Below are 22,406 nucleotides of genomic sequence, written 5' to 3'. Positions count from 1 at the left end.
GACACCAACTCGGTCCTTCAAGTTGGAAGTATGCTGAATTGGACACTAATGATCAAAGTGCGAGCTGCTTAATTTAATGGCTGAAAGAAACTCAAACATACCCTTAATGCGATTTTAAAATGTCCATTTACAGGACTCTTACAGTGAAGCCACACATGGTGTGAGAGGTCTAGTACATTTTATAAGAGAAATTCCTTAACATATTATGTCAGTCTATGGTGAGCGCATGACACAGGGCTGTTTATAATGAAGGCAGAACTGCTTGACACCAACCAGTCAGTAGAAACACACAGTGACATCTGATGACTTTAAAGGCATCGAGTATTAGAAACACCTTTGGGTTGAGAGTAAATCATTCCCTTTCAGTCAGTGTGAGGAAGAGGCTGAGTAGATAGTAATGCCTATGATCCTTTATTTCTAATGCGAGGAAAAGACTAAGTAGGGACAGCCAGCCCCATGCTTTTCGTTCCGACTTGGCACAAGCATCAATGACATAGGCAAGTAACTATTAAGGAGATGTGATGCTTTATTTTAAGATTTGGTTGCAAGTCCATATTGCAGCTATATGACAAGTCAGAATGTATACATAAGACAGCTTCTTATTTGAGGTCGAACAAACATCAATGACTGCAAGCAGGGCTACGGGTATCTGACGGGAAATTACAGCCAATGAGAATCATAGGCTTAGAGTGTGCCACAGATACCACTGCATAACCACTAGCAAGATCCGGAATGAGACTAAAAGGCTTTCTTTCTACATCAAATTCACCTCATGCGGACTGAGCTAAATAAGAGGTATTAATCGCCAGGCAAAAATCAATTTTTCAGACTTGCCTTACAGTAAAAAATAAAACCTACACAAATGTGTTTCTAAAACCAAAACATAAATGAAAACTCTTTTGACCTGGACTACTCAAAGATGTCTTGGAATATTAGACGAATTGATTTTAGACTCCTGGCTAGTCGTACTGTTTCCTTTTAGATGTTTCCCGCAGCACAGACTATGAATTAGAATTGTCTCAAGGTCACGGCTCAAAATAATAAAGAATAGTGCATGTGTGCGCATATCTGAAGAGGCTGCAGGGGTGTAAAACGTTTTTGGACACTAAGTACATTGTTGACGACACCACACCAGCATAGCTTATTCAGAAGAATATGTTCACTCACTGCATGTAACCAGTATTCTTAGTCCTATAGCCGCAACAAAGGGACAGCTTATCTACAGAACTGAATGGACAGAAGTAATGCTAAAGTGGGACTAAAAAAGTCACGACTAGCGTTCGCACTGTAACCTGGATGGAGGGGCTCAGGAACAGCATGTAGATTGGAAAGGGGATGTGCGTAAGCAGTCATAAACCAATGACATGCCACATTGAATATGAGGCAGGTGTGAGAATAAGGACCGCACAACGAAGACACAACTATATTTCACAACTGAGGTATTTCTTCTATAAAAATAAGCAAAGGTAACCATATTGCTATATCATCACCGTCTTCGGTACCACACCCAAAATCTTCATCTTAAAATTCAAGCAAATTAACCCTGTTGCTTGCCCAGTTCAGTGGTACAATGCATGAGATAGCCATGTTGCATTCCACTAGGTATTATGAATCCTCACTTAGAATAATCCTTCTGGAAACCCACAAGAATCCGGCGTTCATAAATCAAATTCAGCATTGCACAATTGGGAAGGCACAAGTTCCATCATAGTAAAAAGGGCAATGAAAAGAATATCATGTTTAGGAATGATACAAACGGCGTTAATTTAACAAGAATAGCCTGCCCTCCTTGTTGCAGGCAACCGACCACTTTTCTTTCTCTTTTTCTGCAGCTTGACAATTGTTCCACATGAAGAGGAGGAAATCAGATGCTCTTCGCTCTTTCTCAAGTCATCACAACGAGCATTAACAGGGAAGTTATCAAAGTTCCTCAAGTCTTGTTTGGTCTTTTGTGCTTAAGTAATCCCAAGCGGTGTTTCATCAGCGTGTCACCCTATAGATTTGTGTCTGCTCAAAAAAATATAATTTATCATCTTTCAACATTTTTATTAGTGCTGCTTGTTTGATAGATATATATTTATATATATATATTTATATGAATTTTTTTCTTCGAAGATTTCCCACAGAGCTTCAAGTGAGGCCTAAAAAAGGAACTCTTACACAAGGACCGTGGTCCTGGTGCAGATTCTGTATGTAATCTCGTAGCCACAGTTTGGTATCACTGGTTCATATTTTCATTTGGTTCATTTTTTTTTGCTGCTGCTGTTGAATTGTCCAGTTTCCTTTTCTCCCACGCAAAGGAGAGTGAGAGACCGGCCCTCTTACCCTCCCGAGCATCGTTCTGATTCGGAACAGTACAGACAGGAGATGGACTGGCAACGTTTTCCCAACTTTACAGCTCGCTCTGCAATTTTTTAGGATTTATCTGTCAAGGGAAAGAAAGTTAGAGGTTTTAGTGATTTCAGATTTTGCTCAGTGTAATAAGACGGTCATACATATTTCCAGACAATATTGAAGTGGAAAAGTTACTTACCTTGAGAAATACTTCTCCATTGCAGGCATATGCTGAACAATCACATGATTGAGAACAAAGTTCCAGCATAGAAGTTAAGGGTCAATGAAAGGAAGAAAAAGTTACTTACCAGCGGATGCCCTCTTTCTAGTGGATATTCTATCTACCTGCAGATTCCTCACCTGTAGAACAAACCCCAGACGTCAGACTGGATCTGGAAACTTCACAGCTATTAAGTCACCTGTAGAGGGCACTGGACCTGGTCGAAACAGAAGTAACGTCAAGTGATGCTACTGAGGCCATAAAGGGCCAACCTTGGCACACAGATGTCAGTTTCCCTCCATTTTTTTCCAAGTCTTTGTGGTTAGAGGGCAGATTGACAGGAATTGCAGTACCAAAATATATGTCATGGGATCCTATTAACTTTCCATACAACTCATCCTTCAAACGGGGAGGTTAATGGGTCAGTGAGGAATCTGCCAGTAGATAGTGGATCCACCAGCAAGATCGTTACCGTAATTAAGTAACCTTTTCTTTTCATGAATACTTCTATCTGCAGATTCCTCACTGTGTAACAGATTTCACAATAATACCCCATGCAGAAGGAGGGTTGATGGATGATTAGACAAGGAAATCCTGTAAGATGGGCCTGGCAAACTTCCCGTCCCTGCGCACCTCCAAATCAAAACAATGTTTTGCCAAGGTGTACAGGAAGCCTATGTCATTGCCTTACAGATTTCTGCTATCAGGACTCCTCCAGTGACAGCAGAAGTGTGAATTTGGCCCTGATCCACCACGGCCAAATTCACACTCTGATCCCTTCAGGAAGCTCTTTCTTAGCTAAGGTGTAGAAGCTCTTGAGGCAGAGGATGATCAACTGAGAGTCCTCATTTGTACCACCTTCCATTTTTTGGCACCACAGACTCTGGCAAAGAATTTGTTCCCTGACCAAAAATCCTTGATGCAGGCCACATAGTAATTAACCGCCCGTCTAAGTTCCAGCCACTGCAATCTATCCTCCTTTTTAGGTCTAGTCTAGGCAGCGCTCGCGCTGTCTCTCAAAGCCATGCAATACCTATGAAAAGGGCTTGAAAAAACGCTCATCTTTTTCATTGGTTCCTGTTGCTGTGCTTTAGAAATGCTGGCTTTTCATTGATGAATATACTTATTAGTCCCTCCTTTTTGAAATTGTGTATGCTCCCGTGAGGATTGGCCCTATTACATGGGTTCTTACTGTTCAGGTTATTTATTCTTAGAGAGAACTATTTTTTAGTTTGCCTGCCTCTTTGCTCGTTACCTATTCTGTTTACTTCTGCAATTGCCGTTGCTTTATCTCCCCGTGCCAACTATGGAGAAGGTAACAAACGGGCATGCGGTGCAAAGCACCCATCACAGTGCACAAAGGGTATTCCAATCCTAGTAGACGATGGATATTTTTTAATTCCATTCCTATCCCGTTTTCTGTCAAATGCACCTTTCAAAAAGGTGAATTGGCTGCACAAGGTATTGAAAAATTCGCAAAAAGATCGAATACATATTATGCATGCAAATGTAGTACTTCAAAAAGATTATTGTGTAGAGTATTCTAGTATTCTTTATTAAGTATACACAACTGACCTGCCTTCTTTCATGATGAAATAGTAGGAATAATTTCTTGTTTTCAAAGGCTCGGCGTGGGATTCAAACATGCAGATGTGAATTTTAAGCAAACACCACTTGGATACTGGGCATAAAAAAGGGAAAGCCAAAAATATGTTGCCAAGAATGCAAATTATTTTTGGCAAAAAATGTCATAACTAGTTTCTCTGAGCGCCTGCTGAGCTGTGCCTCTTTTATAGGTTGCTCTTTCCATAAATGAGCTCCCATGCGAAATATATGGCTGCGTCTGCTACTCTGCCCTTCCTTCAGTGAGCCATTAGGCTTCAAATGTAATTTTACCAAGAAAGTGTCATAAATCCAGTAGACCAACAGATCAAGACTTTGAATTTAGATCGCTGTGCACTTTGCACATCTGGGTTCTAAGCGTATTTCAAGAAACCCGTTTAGAGTTGGCATTTTTTTTTAAAAAATGTAAAATACTGCTAATGCTTTGTTCATTAAATCTGCATTCACTGGTTAAATTTTGTTTGAGAAGTTATTACTTTTCCAACTCATGGGCGAGAAATGGTTTAAGGCGCTGCATTCAAAATTGCAATATAATCTGAAACCCTTCATTTAAATACTCTTTCTGGCAGCATCTCCGGGTTCTGAGTTTTCCAATTTTTGGGAAACACTGTTGAGGTTTCTGTCCAGTAACTCTGCATCCAACAACTTACTTTGGTTAAAACAGGCAGTGCACATACATAATATTTTGCCAGTGCCCCCTGCAGCTGTTTTTAACGTCTATTCTTAAAAGATAAGAAAATACATTCAAGATAGCCTCTAAAGATACGCACACATTCATGAATGGCACCTGATTACACTCTATTCAATACCACATAAATACACCTCATATAAAACCACTATTCAAATAGCAAAAATCCATATAACAACACTCTACACCATGCCACATAATTCCCATCAGCTTAATTTCATTTGAAGCCACAGTACCACACCACACAATTAAGCTCCACACATTTCCCTTACACACCACATAATTCGACAACAAACCACATGTTTGTGTGTTTTTAAATAGCGCACGCACACTCCATGGAGCATCTTGGCGCTGTGACTTCATTACTAATAGATTGTCAGAAAGTTATTAACTGAGCTTTAGGATGTTATTTAGACAAGGGTTTTGCACCTTGATTCGGACAGTCCATAGATCCAAGTTTTTAGTAATTTTGTAAGGTTTTTTCTGATGAAGATGCTCTGAGGTGAGCCGGAAGTATATTCCAGGCTTTAGCGCCTAAGACTGCCAGTGATTTTCCTCCTTTGGTGGCCAATCTGAACTTAGGAATGGACATAAGGTTGGCCGTAGCTGACCTGAGTTCTCTGTTCGGATGGTATCTGTAAAATTTATTAGACAGATATTTTGGGCCGCGCTTATGAAAGCCTCTGAAAGTAATCCGAAGGATCTTGAATAAGATACGTTTCTGGATGGGGAGCCAGTGCAAGATGTCCAAGGCGGCTGATGCTGATGACCTTCTAACATAATTCAAATCAACAGTTATACAACACACAACAAACTTTCACATCATGCTACAAAATTCAACAGCACGCCACAAAAATGAACACCACTACATACCACTCCACAAGACAAAATACCAATCCACATATTTACACTCCATGACACTCAATCCCACTGTACATAATTCCAGTACACTCAATACCACACAATTACTATCCACATGATCCTACTCCACAAATCCACTCCACATCACACTTTTCCCGCCCCACAATTCCACAACTAACAATTTCAATCCAACCCACATAATTCAACTCCACAACACATACATCCACTCCATAAACACACGTAAAAGACATTGTCCTTAGCTCTAACTTTCACAAATACAAGATCGATTGCATTGCAAATTCTTGTTCATAGAGAAGGTGGAGGAAAGAAGGGTGGGTGAGTAATGGATGGAACGAGATGTAAGGGTGTGATCATCTTAGGAAGGAAAGCATTCCTAATTTGCAACACCAATATATCTGGAGCTAAGGAATCACAGCTCACTGACCTTTCTAGCAGAAGTGATTGCAACGAAAAACACAGTTTTCAGGGTTAACATATGAAAGGTACAAGTCCAAAAAGGTAAGAACAAGATTTAAAGTCACATTGAGGAACCACAAAAGGAGCTGGAGGAAAAGGTTGGTCAGACCCTCGAGGAAACGCATCACAACAGGAGATTTAAACATGGAGGGGTGATCAGGCACACAGAGAAAGACAGACAAGCAGCAAAATATCCTTTCACAGTGCCAACTGACAGCTCCTCTGAACAAGGTAAAGTGTAAATTGCAGTACTTGAGAAAGTTTGGCCGAGAAGAGGTCCATGCACCACACAACAAAATGGCCCCATCTGCCGGAGTAGCAGACTTAGTGGATGGGCAATGACTAGGCAGAATCACGTCGACAACATCTGGTGGCAGATGTAAGAAGGTCAGTTCTGCCCGTTCAACCGCCAAGCATGTTTGTGGAGATCTTGGAGATTGGTGTGCAGAATCATCCATTCCGACTGGGAAAGAAGGTCTGCCTGAGTGGACGGTGAAGCAGGAGACATGTGGAGAAGTGCAGAAGGTCCACATACCACAACCTTCTCAGCCAATATGGGCTAAGAAAATAACTTGGACCCAGTCTTGGCAAATATTCTTGAGAACTCGAGGAATCAAGGGCATTTGGGGGGCGGAGGTGGCCCTGTGCATTTAAAAAGGCTGAAAATGTATGTATGTATGTATGTATGTATGTATGTGTGTTCTTATATAGCGCTCGACTAACCCTAGGGCATCTCGGCGCTTGCCTTGGGAACCCGTCCTGGTTTTTCCCTGTGAGATAACCCGTACTGGGCATCCCCAAGGTGAAAGCCAGGCATCCCGCCGCGGGGGGGCCGTTGTGGAGATTAAGCAAGCTAATGCCCAGAGTTGCAGAGTGTGAACCCATGATTAGAGTGGGCACCGAAGCGAGAATTATCGAGTCCATGGACAATTGGGCTCAAGACCCTGCCGCGTTGGGAATTGAACCCTGGTCCCGGGTCTGACCTCTGCTTCAGGGTATGCCTCCTCTAACCAGTGAGCCACACTTCTCCACACTATACACTCCACACAATAAGTCCAACTAAGGAGTGCCCCATTGAGCGAACATGTCCTGACTACTTCCAGCAGGATGCCACTTGTGGTCAACAAGGTAATGCAGGTTCAGGCTGTTGGCTCTGACATTCAAGGACCATGCTAGGCTGTGAGCCAGATCCCTGGGAGGTGTGCTCAAGACCTCAGTCTCAATGCTTCCAGGCAAAGGAGATGAACCTCTAATCTCCCTTGATCGTTCAAGTACCACATTGCAGTCATGTTGTCTGTCGAGATCGGAACGGACCTATCTACGATGGAGGGGAGGAAGGCCTTGAGTGTCAGCCAAATCACCTGCAGTTCCAGCGGGTTGATGTGAAGTACCCGCTCTTCTGGAGACCTGAGGACCCGGATCTCCAGATCCTCCATACAAGCTCCCCACCCTAGAGTGAAGGCATCATCACTACTGCAGCGTCAGCTGGAGGGGGAGTGAAGGCCATTCCACAAGAAAGGTTCTCCTCGTTCCCCCACTAAGCCACTTCCGCTGCAGTGCTGGAGGAGATCAAGACAGAGTCTGACAGGCCACCACCGTACTGGAGCAACTGGCAGTGGAGCAACCGCTGAAGGGCCCTGATAGGCCAATGTGCATGCGTGACTACGAGGATGCAGGAAGCCAGCAGACCTATCAATCATAAGACTCTCAGGAACTGGAAAGAAGAGACAAGCTCCATGATGTCTCTAACTCCATGTGGGGGAGGAAATGTTATGTTATGTTATGTTAAGGGGGAGGAAAGGTGCAAAGAAGGATAGTGTCCCCTACCAAGTTTATTAATTGGAGTCATTGGGAGGGCCACAGGTGAGATTTGGGCTCACTGATCAAAAGGCCCAGGCTAAACAGCAGAGCTGAGGTCAACTGAAGTTGGGGCTGCACCACATCCAGCGAGCTGGCTTTCACGAGCCAGTCATCCAGGTACGAGAAAATGAAGACACTTGACCATTTGTAATGTGCCACAACCACTGCCATTACCTTTGTGAAGACTTGAGGTGCCGAGGTCAAGCTAAAGAGTAATGCCACAAATTGGTAGTGTTTAGAACCCACCATAAATTGGAAGTACTTCCTGTGTGATAACAGGTTAGGGATGTGGAAGTATGCATCCTGCAGGTCGAGTGACATCATCCAGTCTCCAAGCTATAACACCAGTAGAATTTGGGCTAGGGCCAGCATCTTTAACTTCTACCGTTAGTGGAAGAAATGCAGGTCCCTGAGGTCCAGGATCAGAAGGAGACCACCGTCCTTTGTGGGCACCAGGAAGTAACATGCATAGCAATCTTGCCTCTTTTCTTCTCTGGCACAAAACCCATCGCATCTTTGAGGAGAGCTACCTTCTGCTGCAGAAAGTCCAAATTGCCTGAAGGTGGGAAAAGGGTGGGGGCAGAAAGGATGGCAGAACCTGAAGGAAGGGAAGGGTGTAGCTCTTTCTATAATTTGAAGTGCCCTATAGTTAAAAGTAAGGGACTTCCAGGTCGAAAGAAAGTGAAATACCAGCCCTCCCATAGGCTTTGTGTAGAGTTGGGAATGGAAACTAGGCCTGATTTCCTGGTGGAGCAGGGGAGGAGAAATGTTGCAAGGTTGATCCGCAATCCTTACCTCTACTGGGGCCTATGTATAGCCTGGAGAGTTAGGCTGTGCTGAAGTCTCAGTGGGTTTTGTCCGGATCAACAGTGGCAACATGAATTTTTTTCCTTGGTCGGAAGCAGACGCTGTAGAACTAGTGCTCCAGAGCAGAGTCTACTTTATCTTCAATAGAAAAACCCAATAAAAAGGGAGATCCATCAAGTTGGCTAGGACATCAGAGGAGACGTTCAAAGCCAAGCATAATGGCGAATGGTAAGCAAGTACTGTTAGACCTGGCACCTTGGCGTGGGTCTCCCTTCCATTTTTGCTGTTGCCTGATGTTTTTTTGCTGGTGTTAGATGCTTTGGGCACTGTGCCGCTGCTGTCCAGTGCCACAGTGCAAGTGCTCCCTATTGTAAATAGATATATGGATTAGTGACTCCATGATTGGCTGATTTGGTTTACTTGTCAGATCGTAGTACAGTGCACTGAGTGTGCCCAGGGCTTGTGAATCCAAATGCTGCTGGTGGGCTTGCAGCACCGATTGAGTCACCCACAGAAGCAGCCTTGTAAAATGTGTCTCAGGTCTGCCATTGCAGAGCCTGTGTGCAGTCTGGTACTGCCATGTTGACTGGGCAAATGCACCGACTTGCCAGTTCCTAAACCTTCCCTTTTCTGCATTTCAGACACCCTTATGGTAGGCCCAAGGGCAGGGTGCATTGTAAGTATAAGGTAGGACAAGCCTTGATGTGTGGCATGTCCTAATAGTGAATTACAGCCATTTTCGTTTTTCACTATTGCAAGGCTACCTATTCCCCATAGGCCAGAATGGGCAGTTTGATTATTACATTTTATAATCCTAACTGACTCAGGGATCTAGGTAGAAATAAAAGTTTAGTATGCCTGAATTCAGAATGATAAAATAAATATTTTAGTGAAATTGGTTTTAACTTTCTGTTTTTGAAAATACCAGTTTTAGAAAGTAGGTATTTTCTTGTCTAACCATCCAAGCCAGCCTCTGCTAGGTTGTGTATTCCTTGTCTGGAATTTGAGCGACAGGGGCTGGGGGATTCCAGGAGACATGGCGAGTCAGCACAGGGCTGAATAGAGAGATCTACATGTAGATGGGTGGGAGGAGTTGCACCCGAGACCTGAATAGGGCTGTGCCTTCCCTCCACAATGCTGGCTCCACCTCCTGTGGTGCGTTTGATGTCTCTGCCCTGCACTGTTAAAGGAAAGAAGGAGTCATGTAAACAGAGTGCTCCAGGACTGACCAGAACTGCTTTGGACTAGGCAAAGGCCTCTCTGCCTTCAGAGAACAAAGATAAACTGTGTATAAAAAAGGGTACCCAGATCCCAGAACTTTAGATCACTACTGGGAAACAAGAAGAAACCTTTGCTGAGGAGAGGAACCAGAGAGACTGAGGAGAGACTATCCCTAAGCTGAAGTGCTGCTTGGGGGATTGGCCTACAGTGGTTGCCTGACTGCCAAAGAAAGGAGAGAGGAACTTTTTGTGTAGTTTCATCAATTTGTGAAGATCTCCATGGGCTTGAAAAAGTTTGCCGCCTGCTGAAGTCTCAGGGACAACAGACTTCACCCATCAGCTCCCCAAGAGTTCTTTTGAAGTGCCTACAGTTGTGTTGGGCTTTCTGAGGAACTGCGTGTCGCAAGGAGCTGGAACCGTGACTCACGAAGAAGAAGCGTGTCGCCGCCGTAGCATCGCCGGAGAAGAGGATCGTTTGCCGCATCACTGGGAAGCATGTCGCTGGGCCTGTCGCGGCTCAGAAGAATCATTGAGTCCACGCACGGCTGTCGGGCGCGCACGCATCGTGTTGCATCCAAGAGAAGACGCCATCTTTGTTTCATTGCACCGGATCTTCATCGCATCACGGCGTTGCAGGCTGCACCACCACGGAATCGCAGTAAGAAACCAACGCATCACCTCCCCTCGCAGAGAAGAACCGATGTAAGGAGCCGACGCATCACCTTCCCTGCATCCTAAGGTACATTGACTCAAAGTGTCGCATTTAACATCTTAGGAGAACTAAGCTAATTCTACCATTTTTAAAGTACAGTATTGTGGATTTTTGTCGTTTGTGGTCTTGTGTTAAGTCTATATAAAAATACCTATTTTTATACTACAACTTGTGTGGTGTTCATCTGTAGTGTTATCACTGGGTTACTGCATGTATTCACAAATGCTTTACACACTGCCTCAGAGATAAGCCTGTATGCTCATGCCAAGCTACCAAGGGGGTAGCTTGGTAGCTTTTAGGAGTGTACCCCCTTACCCTGACTAAACGCAAGGTTCCCTATTTGTCATACGTACCTACCTATGCCAACTAAAGACCCCCAAATCTAACAAGTACCGAATCCGCAGTACCAAAGTCCAGATTTAATAATGTGTCAAGAATTGTTCTGACTGTCCGTTTTAAGTTCTTGGATTTGGTCTCTCATATCAGGAGGGAGATCGTTTGGGCCATGTCCCACAATACATGATTTTATTGGGCCAGAAGACAATTGGCGTTCATAGATTTCAAGGCCATACTTGGAGCGAGCTGTCGGAAAGACATCACTAGAATGAATACCCAAACAGGATGCTTGGATGACGAGGGTCTCTGGCAAAGGGTGTGCAGAGTGGAACGTTGGATCATCAGGAGTCTGTCGATAACTATCCACGAGCCAGGGTGGGATAGGGTTTCTCAAAAGCAGATGGCTAAGAAGCAGCCCCCTGAAGGTTACAAGCTCATTACACCGGAGGAAGGCTGCGACCACGCGGTTAACTCGGGCGCCTAAGTCCTGGACATCTGAAAGGCAGCAAGGTGGGCATCTTTGCACATGTTTGCCAAGCATTACAGCCTGGACAGTCAGGTGCGCAAGGACTGGCATTTTGCCCGTTCGGTCCTGCAGGCCTTTTTAGTGTGAGAAATCTGTCCACAACCCACCACAAGGATGGTATGGCTTGGGTATCTATTCAACAGTAGGGAATCTGCAACTAGAAGTCTCTATCAGATGAACAAGTTACATACCTTCTGTAATGCATTATCTGTTAATGACAATACCTAGCTGCAGATTCCTTACAGAACCATCAATGCCTCCCTGCTCTGTAGACTCATTTGTTAGGGCTAGGGTTGCTCCCTTTTCCGGAGCCCTAGCTTATGCTCACACTCAAGTCAGTCACTTAATTGTTCTGCGTTTCTGGCGTGGAAAAGTGAAAAGTAATGACCTCAGTGCGACTGTGTGACACCTGCAATATCTTAACCGATGCCGACGACGTCACGCGAGCTGAACGGAGCCACTCGATGGTGCATGGGGCACTGCTCACACAAAGGTTTCCGGATCCGGCTTGACGCTTGGGAAATTCAAAAATTTCTCCCAAGGCGTTACCCTGGATCCGGAAATTTTTCAGCAGTACCTCTGCCCGCTAGGGCACGTTGTCGTACGATTCAGTGATGATGTCCACTATGGTTGCGACATCACTGGACAGTGGAGGCATAAGTCCCCTCCTGTGTGCGGACATCAGTTTGTTCTGTGAAACCTTCCGCGCCACAAAGCAGAGCCGCTATAGAAACTGGCTGTGGAAACAGTGTGCCAAAAAAAGATTAATGTATTTTTGAAGACTATATAAAAGAAAAAAGATTTTCAAGGTAAGATCAAATGGTTTGATAAATCACGCAGCTACATGAAAGAGTGATCACTTGTGTATAAAATCAGTACTGAAAAATGGTAAAAGCCTCCCATCCCGACATGGTCCATAAGGAAAGATCAAATGGTTCAACAAAGCACACAGTTACTTTAAACACCGACCACCGGTGAATAAACCAGGGTTGTAAAAGTAATGCCCCTTACACTACAAATCGTTTGCAGAGTGGGGAGGATGGGTAGGGCGATAAGGAATCCGCAGCTAGACTATATCTTCACCAGATCATTTGTTACTGAAGGTGTAGGTTTCTGTTGCAGTAGCCCCCCCACACACTTTTAGCCTGACACTTAATGCACTTCATCTTGATGTGCATTGGGGCCCTGCCGATCAGGTTTTAGGGCCTGTGCTCTTACCCAAGCCAGTACCTTGGTACCCACAATTGGCACATTTCGGGCCACAGGTAATCCCCCTGTTAAAGGTACCAGGGAAGGCCTCTAAGGGCTCCAGCACCTATTGTGCCACCCTCAGAGGCTCTACACCTTCACACCTACACCCTGCCATTGCAGGCTGCATGTTTTGGTGCAGAGAAAAGTGAAGAGTCGACATCGCCTGCAACAGACTGCCTGGGTCTAGATAAGACACCCCTCTAGCATGGTGTACTAACTCCCAGGTGAGGGTACAGTTGCATGAGCACTGTACCCCTACAGTGTCTAAGTCCATTCTTAGACATTGTTAGTGTAGTAAAGCCATAAAGAGTGTATGGTCTGGGAGTTGGTCATTACGAACTCCACAGCTCCATAATGGCTTCACTGAAACCTGGGAAGTTACCACCAAACTTCTCAGCACATTAAACGCACAGTGTTTCCAGTACGTAAAATGCATTCAGAGGGCATTTTAGAGTTACCTCCTGAACAACAAACAGCCCTGGTGTGGTTCCTGACATGGGTGCCTACCATTTACGACCACCAGACAGGTTTGTGGACCCCTGGGTAGAGAGGGCCTCCGCTCTCTAGGCCCAGAAACAAAGGCCAACCTGGGTAGAGGTGTCATGCCTCCTCCCCCAGGATGGACTGAATCCACGAAAAGGAAGCTTCAACGGACTGCCACCTCTGTAAGCTGTCTTTAGCTGCCTCAGCAACTGGCTCCTACCGGTTCTGAGCCCCACTTTGGGTGGGAGAATTGACAGGAAACCCAAGTTAGGAGAGGTGTTCCCACCTTTGCCAACCACACCCCTCAGGTTGGGGAGGCGAGGTTAAGCCCAAATAACAGTCCCTTCATTGGACCCAGCCAATTAGAGAGGCTCATGTCCCCCTCCAACTGGGCATAATAGGGGGTGTACTCACCCCAAGGAAAGGGCCAATTGGTCCCGACCTGCACACCCCGGTAACACCCCTAAATGTAGTATTTTGAGGGACCCTGAACCTTGCGTCCATAGATTCCTACAACCTACGAAAAAGGATGGAAGAAGTCGCACAGTAGAGGAGACTGTTGAGAAGAACTGACTTGGCCCCAGCCTTACCGGCCCGTCTGAAGTTTCCAGACGTCCTGCGCCAAAAGTCGACTTGTCCTGCAGCCGGCGACCTCCAAAACCCTTGGTAGGACTGACTGCATTCAACAAAGACCGGATTTCCTGTGAACAGCAGCTCTGTTCAAAAGAAACTCCAAAGACAGACTCTGAGCCTGCTGAGGACGAAGAAACTAGATGCTTGGAATCCCCACCACACTAGTCGCCTACGGCCAGAGTCCAAGTGTGGCCCACCGGTCACAGCAAGGTCTCCCAGTGAATCCACTGTGGGCTGACCCCGTAAAGGACTCCCAGACGTCGCCTACAGCCTCTGCATGGAGACAACCCCCCCAAACCACAAATGGACCGGGAAGGTGAAATTCAACCTCAAAAGGCACCTCTGCATCCGTCCGTTCTGCGCCCTGGAGAAGAGTATCTGAGGTGTACCCATGCCCCTGAGCCATCCAACTTACTTGCCCTGCTGTTGGTTCCTCCCGGAAGACTTCCTAGACCGAGCCTGCAGCCAAAATCCGAAACTGGCAGCCTCTATAGGATTGCATTGGGTTCTTAATCTCTCCTAGGCACCCTGCCGCCCCAGTGGTGGTGTGGACTTGGTGCCAACTTGAGACCCCCTTTGCCCGGACTTTAACCTAGGAGCTTGCCGCAGATTCCCTAACTTTTGAAATAAATACCATAGCTATACCCACTCAGAGGGTCTGCGAACTAACCCAACAAACTCTCAGAGAAAACTAGCTTGTTGAAATTAACAATTGACAAGATCTACATCGGGATTAGAGGAAAAAGAGCATTAGCTCCTTACAAAAACTATGGCAAGACCACTGGCAATGTAAATTAAAGCAACTTTACAGGCACGGAAAAAAACGGGCCCATGGGCAGATAAAGAAAACAAGTTACTTACCTGTAACTTTGGTTCTCCAGTATTGGAAACGTTCATAGATTCCCATGCTTATATCATTCCCCGTTGTCGGAATGGGAATCCCCGGTATACATAAAATAGCAATAAAAACCACCACTAAAAACAGAACCTAGGCCTAAGCCCATTCTTGTTTTGCAAACGAATCACCTCTTTTTGTAAAAGAGACCAAGACAAAATGAACCACCAATCAGATTAGCCTCACCCGCTAGAACTCTTCTGAGAGAAGCCCAGAACCTCAGATTTTCGAAGCCGTAGTGTAAACAAACCACTGAAGATGGACGAGGCTGAGCTTTCCCAGGGGAGGCGGGTGGCTCGCATGGGAATCTATAAAAGTTTCCAATACTGGAGAACCGAAGTTACAGGTAAGTAACTTGTTTTCTTACTCCAGTATTGGAACTTTCATAGATTCCCATGCTTGTATCAAGAGTAGCTAGCAGTTATCAGCACATGTTTTGGAACCATAACCATCTCAAACTAGGAACAGAGCCATAGTAAACAAATCATTAAGCCATTTTCAATAGTCAATAATATATTCAGAAATTTTAGAAACATAAAAACATAAGGTTAAAAAATGTGCTAGAGCTGATAAAACAGTAACATGGAAGGAGGGATGAAAGGGAAAGCTCACCACTACTGGAAGAGGTTCCTCAGGACTGCTTGGCCAACTGCTGTGTCACTGTACCGCAGACTCCAGGCAATAATGCCTTGTAAACGTATGCATACTGCTCCAGGTCGCTGCACAGCAGATCTCCCGGATAGGGGCACCCACAAAGATGGCTGTAGAAGAAGACATCGCCCTCGTAGAATGAGCACAGACTCTACCTTCCAGGGGCATGCCAGCTGCCTTGTGACAATATCATATAGCATTGGTGATCCAACGAGCGATCCCTGGTTGAACAGGGTAAATCCCTTATGTAGTTTACTAAGACACAAATATTTGAGAAGACTTTCTGAAGTCCTTTTTTAGCTGAAGATAGAACTTTAAGCACCTCTGAATGTCCAGCGAGTGAAGTGCTTTCTCTGCTGGAGTAGCCGGTTCAAGGAAAAAGGTCTTAAGAATTACTGGCTCATTCAAATGAATGTCTGAAGGAACTTTAGGAATGAATTTTGGGTTAGTACGTATGACCACTGTTTCTTGAATTGTAGAAAAGGTTCCCGAATGGTGAGGGCCTGCATTTCTCCCACACGCCTCGCAGAAGTCAAAGCCAGAAGAGCTACCTTCCAGGAGAGGAATTTCAACTCTGCCTTGTATATATGTTCGAAAGGAGGCTTCATGAGCTGGGGGAGAACCAAGTTTAGATGCCAGAGAGGAGGAGGAGGCTTTACTGGAGGAAAAACCCTGAAGAGGCCCTTGAGAAACTGTTTAACTATCCTTGCCGACCAGAGGGAAGGGCTTGAAGACGTGCGCCTGAAGCGAGAAATTGCCGCCAGATGCACTTTGATAGAAGAATGAGCCAGTCCCGCTTTTGCTAAAGATAAAATGAATGGAAGAACTTTATGCGGCTCCGATTCCAAAGGATGGAGGCCATTGTGCTGGCACCAGATACAGAAACGTTTCCATTTCAATCTGTAAGTCTTATTTGTACTTGGGGCTCTTGCTTGAGAAAGTACCTCTTTACACTCTGCTGAGAGATTCAGTACAATAAATTCCCGCTGCTCAGGATCCATGCCGAGAGCTGAAGCGAGGGAGGATCTGGATGCCAGACTTGACCCTGGGACATCGTAAGCAGCGAAGGAATCGGCTGTAAAGGCAGAGGACGGGAGGGCTTCTTGCAACAACAGTCAAGATCTGGTACCTCCTTCTTTGTTTATATAGTGCATGGCTGTCATGTTGTCTGTACGTATCAGGACTGACTGTTGTATTGTGGAAGAAAAGTTTGTACGGCCAGGCAAATCGCTCTGCGCTTCAACATATTGATATGCAACATACGATGCGGAGGCTGCCACCGTCCGCTTACATGGAGATCTTGTGACATTGCTCCCCAGCCTTCGAGAGGCGTCCGTAGTTATTATGTGTGGAGCCGGTGCTAGTCTGAAAGACAGACCTTGAGAAATGTTCTCTTTGGTCATCCACCATCTCGCCGCCTCCTTCATGGCCTCGGTAACTGAGATCTTGTCGTCAAAGGATCCGTTGACCTGGCACCACTGCAAGTCTAACTCTTCTTGGAGTGGAAGCATTTTTAACCTGCAGTGAGGAATCCGGGGTATTCCTGAGGAGATGAACCCCAGCAGGGACTTGTAGAGGCAACCTGAAAGTGACCTTTTTCTTAACAGTTGAGAAGCCAAGGACATTAGTTTCTCTGGTCTCTACACAGTTGGGAACCCTTTGTTTACGGATGTGTTTAGAACAGCTCCTAGAAATGTGGTAGTCCTAGACGGACGAAGAGAAAACTTCTGTTCGTTGATCTGTAGGCTGAGATTGGCAAACAGGCGTGTACACGTTGTATTGTATTGTATTGTATTGTATATTGGATTTATATAGCGCTTATCACCCAGGGGTCTCTAAGCGCTTGCCTTGGGAACCCGTCCTGGCTTTTCCCTGTGAGATAGCCCCTACAGGGCATCCCCAAGGTGAAAGCCAGGCATCCCGCCGCAGGGGGCCGTTGTGGAGATTAAGCAAGCTTAATGCCCAGAGTTGCAGAGTGTGAACCCATGATTAGGTCAGGCACCGAAGCGAGAATTATCGATTCCGTGGACATTTGAGCTCAAGACCCTGCCACGTCAGGAATTGAACCCTGGTCCCGGGTCTGACCTCTGCTTCAGGGTCTACCTGCTCTAACCAGTGAGCCACACTTCTCCACACACGTTATGGCTGCTTTCTCTGCTGGCTGCTTTCTCTGCTGGCTGCTGGCTGCTTTCTCTGCTGCCTGTTTGGAAGTAGCTTTTAGCAGCCAGTCGTCCAGTTAAGGGAAGACCTGAAGCTTTTGTTTCCGCAGAAAGGCTGCTACCGGAGCTAATACCTTTGTGAAGATCCGTGGAGCAGATCGCAGTCCAAAGGGAAGAACCCTGAATTGAAAGTGGCTCTTGGCTACTGTGAAGCGAAGAAACCTTCTGTGAGCTGGGTGAATGGGTACGTGGAAATAAGAGTCCTCTAGATCCAGAGTTCCCATAAAATTCCCTGAGTTGAGAAGATGAAGGATGTCCTGTAGAGAAACCATCCGAAAGGAATGCTTGATGAGATAGGTGTTGAGCTCCCTCAGATCTAGAGTAGGGCATCACTTTTCTACCGTCTTTCGGTAGCAGGAAGAACCGGGAGTAAAATCCCTTTCCCCTTTGAGAGATAGGGACCGGTTCTATAGCTCCTTTGCGGAGCATTTGATGGAGATATTTCGATACCGTGGCGCGAGGGGGCTTGGATGGTGGTGGTTGGACAAACTCCAGGGTATGGCCTTTCTGAATGATGTTCAATACCCAACGGTCTGATGTTATTTGCTGCCAGTTCTGGAGGTAAAATGATACTCTGCATCCCACTGATGACACAGGAGGGGAGGTGACAGTAGTCAGAGCCAGCAAGCCGCTATTGGCGTTTAGAGTTGTTTCTGCCCTGGCGACCTAGTCTTCCTCTGTTGTTCGAGCGAGAGAAAGAAGAAGAATGGTTCTGCCATTGGTTATATTATGGCTTGTAGGATTGAGACTGGGAACCATATGAGTAGTACCGTTGTTGTTGGTAACCTACCCTATATGAAGAGTTAACTCTTCCCCTCGCTCCTCTGAATGGGAAGTTGCAGTACTGCAGAGTCCCTAAGGATTTTGCTGTCTCAGTATCCTTCTTAATGTCCTGGAGAGCATCATCTATGTGTTTTCCAAACAGCGCTTACCCATCGAAGGGAAAATCTAAAATCTTATTTTGGACTTCCGGCCGCAACCAGCCCTGTCGGCGAAGGACAGCCGCTCCAGCCAAGGATCGAAAGGAAGTTGTTGCAACAATCATTGCACAATCAATCATCTCTGCTGATGTCATTTCACCTTCCTGGAGAATCTTTCTTGCTTCTTTCTATCTTCTGGAAACTGATCGCGATACGGGGACAGGTCGCAACACATCTGCCGATCGTAACGTCCAAGTATAGCCAGAGAATTAGCTGCTCTGAACAGCAGGCTGGACATAGATGAAAATCTCTTGCCTACATCATCCAGACGCCTGCCCTCCTTATCTGGTTATTGGAAGTGGGCAGAATGGCATGCCCAGATGCCACACTTCGCAGGAAGTGGTCATCAGGCAGGAAGGAATCTGGTAGCGCAATGGCTAGCAACTGCATCCTGCCCTAAGGGCTTTTTCTTAGCATTCATCACAACTGGACTGCTGCACCATGGAAGCAGCAAGGAGGCTGCACCTGAATGGAGTCTACCTGAAGAACCTGGTGGCTATCAAAGAAGAGTGACTGTGCCTGCTGTGTCCTGCACAAGTAGATGTTGTCTCCAGAGCTCAGCCAAAGCCAAGAGACTCCTAACGGTCAATGAGCTGGCTTCCAGTACACAGCACAAGGACACAACAGCTGAGAAGCTTGCTACGTCAAATTGGTAGCCCAAACTCTTTACCCATCGCCATCCTCCACCGTGCAGAACCAGGACCCGATGCACAAAGTTGCAACCAAGTTCGGAGAGTGTCGTCAGAGTGCAGCTGGGACCCCCAGAGTACGAGGTACGAGTTATCAACCCAGGAAGGTGTAGCCTGTGACTGCGACACTGGGCGACTTGGTCCAGTGACGACTGAACTTCTGCCAGCACAGAGAGGACTTTCAGGGACGTCGACTGAGACCAGGACCGCCTTACCCACTTTGTGGACTGAGGAGTAGTCGCAGCATGACCCCCCCCGTCAACCTCACTGCATCCACGGCACCTTTTGAGTATTTTCAGCATCCTTCATTCCTTGCATCAGGACACTTCCACAAGAAAGACCTGCAAAGAAGAACTGTGCCTGGTACTGACTGAATGCTGCTTCACCTTCAGAGGTAACTGTTTCTGAGGAACCTACTTGTGCTCCTTATTGGCTCTCTACTGGAGTTGGTCACCTAAAGTGACCCTAAGTGACTACATTGGAACTAGCTCAAACATTTTGATATCAAAGTCACTGAATTTGCCAAAGCTTGTTCGTGGTTGAGGGAAATAACCTGATTTACTATACCTTGCACATTCCATACCTACAGAACCCTTTGGTGGATCATTTATAATTGTGGTGTCTAAAAATACATAGAAAACACACTCTATATTTGCAAATTGGTATTGGATTTCTTCGGTGTCTTGTTGATTTCTTCTTCAATTGTTTTGGTGCTGTTTAAATAATTAACATTTGTTACTTTGTGTAAGCCTTGCTAATCAGAGCCACAGCTACCCAGGGTTAAGCTGCCAGGGTTAAGCTGCAGTTTGACAAACGAAAGGGTCCTAAAGGGATTGGTAAGTGTATTACAAGGTGAGACAGCCCAATCACACCATAAAATACATCCCATTTCCTCACACCACTTCACTCAGTTACACAAGATCCCACAGTTCGTGAGAAAAAACAGGTTTTTGGCAGGTTTCGCCCCCACTGTTTGCCCCCATTTTGACTCCTTGCAATGGAATAATGGCTATGAAATGCCCAGAGTACAGCTAATCAGGGCTCTGTATACATGCTCCAACCCTTTTAAAGGTACATAGCTGATTGACTTACACCCAATTGGTATAGTTCTGAGTCCCTAGCATAGCACCCAGGGATTATAAGTTAGTGTGTCCCCTTAGAGACTGCAGCACTTGTTGTGCCAACTTGAGGGAAAAGAGGTAGAACACGGTTCAAAGTTTGCCACAGCAGACTGGAGGGGCAGTTTTCACTTGCTGACTGGACGTTGTCATTTTAATCAATTGCAAAGCACAAACTCCCTTTCTAATGTGTACAGGTCATCCCTAGAGCAGGACTATCGAGCCCTAAGGCAGGGTGCAAAACATTAGTAATGTAGAACATCTGTTTAACATGTTCTAAAAGTAAAAACCCACAATTTTAATTTTTACTGGGAAAGAGATTAGTCACTCCATTGGCAAGTACAGAGCTACATGTTGACAACTCAGCTGTGCTAACTTCTGAATGGGACTGCCAAAGTTGATACTTCAAGGTATCAAACAGCTCATTACAGTAAGTCTTGATTGATGCAGAAGTTGAAATTAATTTAACATGTTGACACATGCAACCTTTAGAAAGTTGCTACTCTGCTGCTCAAAGCTTCCAGTGGCCATTTACTGAGGCTGGCCCCGGACCGCCTTCTGCCCTACTCGGGAGACGTGTAAGCGACTCCTAGGAAAAGTAACAATAAAGGCCTGCCACTCGAGGAGGCTTAACATCCTCGAGGCAGGAAGCCCCACGGGATGCTGGCTCAAAAGAGGAAGTTCAAAGTGCAAGCCGCCTTTCAAGGGCAAGTAGCAAGTACGTGTGTGAAGGGCTGCTCCCAAGCGCTTGAGCCCGAGAGCAGGGTTCTGCAATCTTGAGAGTGGGCAGAATAGAGCATTCTGGGATACCCACACTTCACAGGAAGAAGTCATCAGGAGGGAGGGAACCTCTCAGCCAATTGACTGGTGACCACAACCTCCCCCTGAGGGCATTTTCTGGGTATATAAAGGGCACCCCGAAATCCAGAACTCTAATCTCAGACTTGATAAGAGGTACAAAGGAAGACTGTCCTGCTGCATCAAGGACCAGATGAAGAGATGCTGTACTGGCATGGACTGCACCTGATGAACCGGGGAGCTAGCACAGGAAGAGGGACGGTATCTGTGTGTCCTGCTCATGGAGAAGTAGACTCCTGAGCCCAGCTGAAGAAAGACTTCAAGAGTGGGTGTGCTGACCTCCTGTTCGCAGAACAGGGCCACAACAGCTGGGGCGTGTGGATACCCCAGATTACCAAATCGGCCTCCTCGCCACCAAGCAGCCCAATGAACCAAGATAAGATGCAAGAAAGCTACCTCTAAGCTGCTGGTCCCAGGAGAGTTATTGGAGAACAGCAAGTTAATGCCTAAAGAACAAAACTGTTGACTGGAATTCAGATATTATTTATTTATTTATTTAAGAGGTTTTATATAGCGCTGGCTGGACCAAGGGGTATCAGAGCGCTTTACATTTTTGAGACAGGAAGGTCAATAATACAGGGGACATATATAGAATCAATGTATATAAACAACATAAAAAGTCACCGCCTGACAGATTTCACAATAATAAATATGGGAAATAAGCACACCAAAATGTGGAAGATACGATAATCAAAAATATCATAAGGCACAAATTGAAAAGAGAGCCGGAAAATTGCACAGTCAGGATAGGGAGGTTAGTGGTCCGTCAGGTTGGTAAGGAAGAGAGCGGGAGTGGCAGAAGTGGGAGGGGAAGGGGTTGGAGGAGATGAGGGCTGAGGTTGGACAGGGGGGAAAGGGGGTGTATGGAGCAGTGAAGGTGGTAAACAGGGAGGGGGACGTGACGAGGAGGAAGGGCGAGTAAGGGACAGATGTGGCCAGTGGGAGAGAACAGATAGATAAGCCTG

At 45.9% G+C, this 22,406-nt stretch overlaps 1 protein-coding gene across 3 annotated transcripts in view; it reads right to left on the bottom strand.

Moving 5' to 3' along the window:
* Positions 1 to 502: 502 nt before the first annotated feature.
* Positions 503 to 22,406, bottom strand: part of PPP6R1 (protein phosphatase 6 regulatory subunit 1) — a 1,178,344-nt gene continuing 1,156,440 nt past the window's right edge. For 2 of the 3 annotated variants that reach the window (XM_086930305.1, XM_086930304.1), the window contains exon 25: positions 503 to 2,425. In XM_086930305.1, coding sequence (XP_086786431.1) covers positions 2,422 to 2,425 — 4 coding nt within the window. In that variant the 3' untranslated portion in view covers positions 503 to 2,421. The remainder of the gene's footprint in view (positions 2,426 to 22,406) is intronic. The other variant, XM_086930307.1, reaches the window with a different exon arrangement.

The sequence above is a fragment of the Lissotriton vulgaris genome, chromosome 7 (assembly GCF_964263255.1).
Source record: "Lissotriton vulgaris chromosome 7, aLisVul1.2, whole genome shotgun sequence".
NCBI lineage: Eukaryota > Metazoa > Chordata > Amphibia > Caudata > Salamandridae > Lissotriton > Lissotriton vulgaris.
Note: the sequence above shows the minus strand (reverse complement) of the source record. Positions and strands in the feature narration are given on the sequence as shown.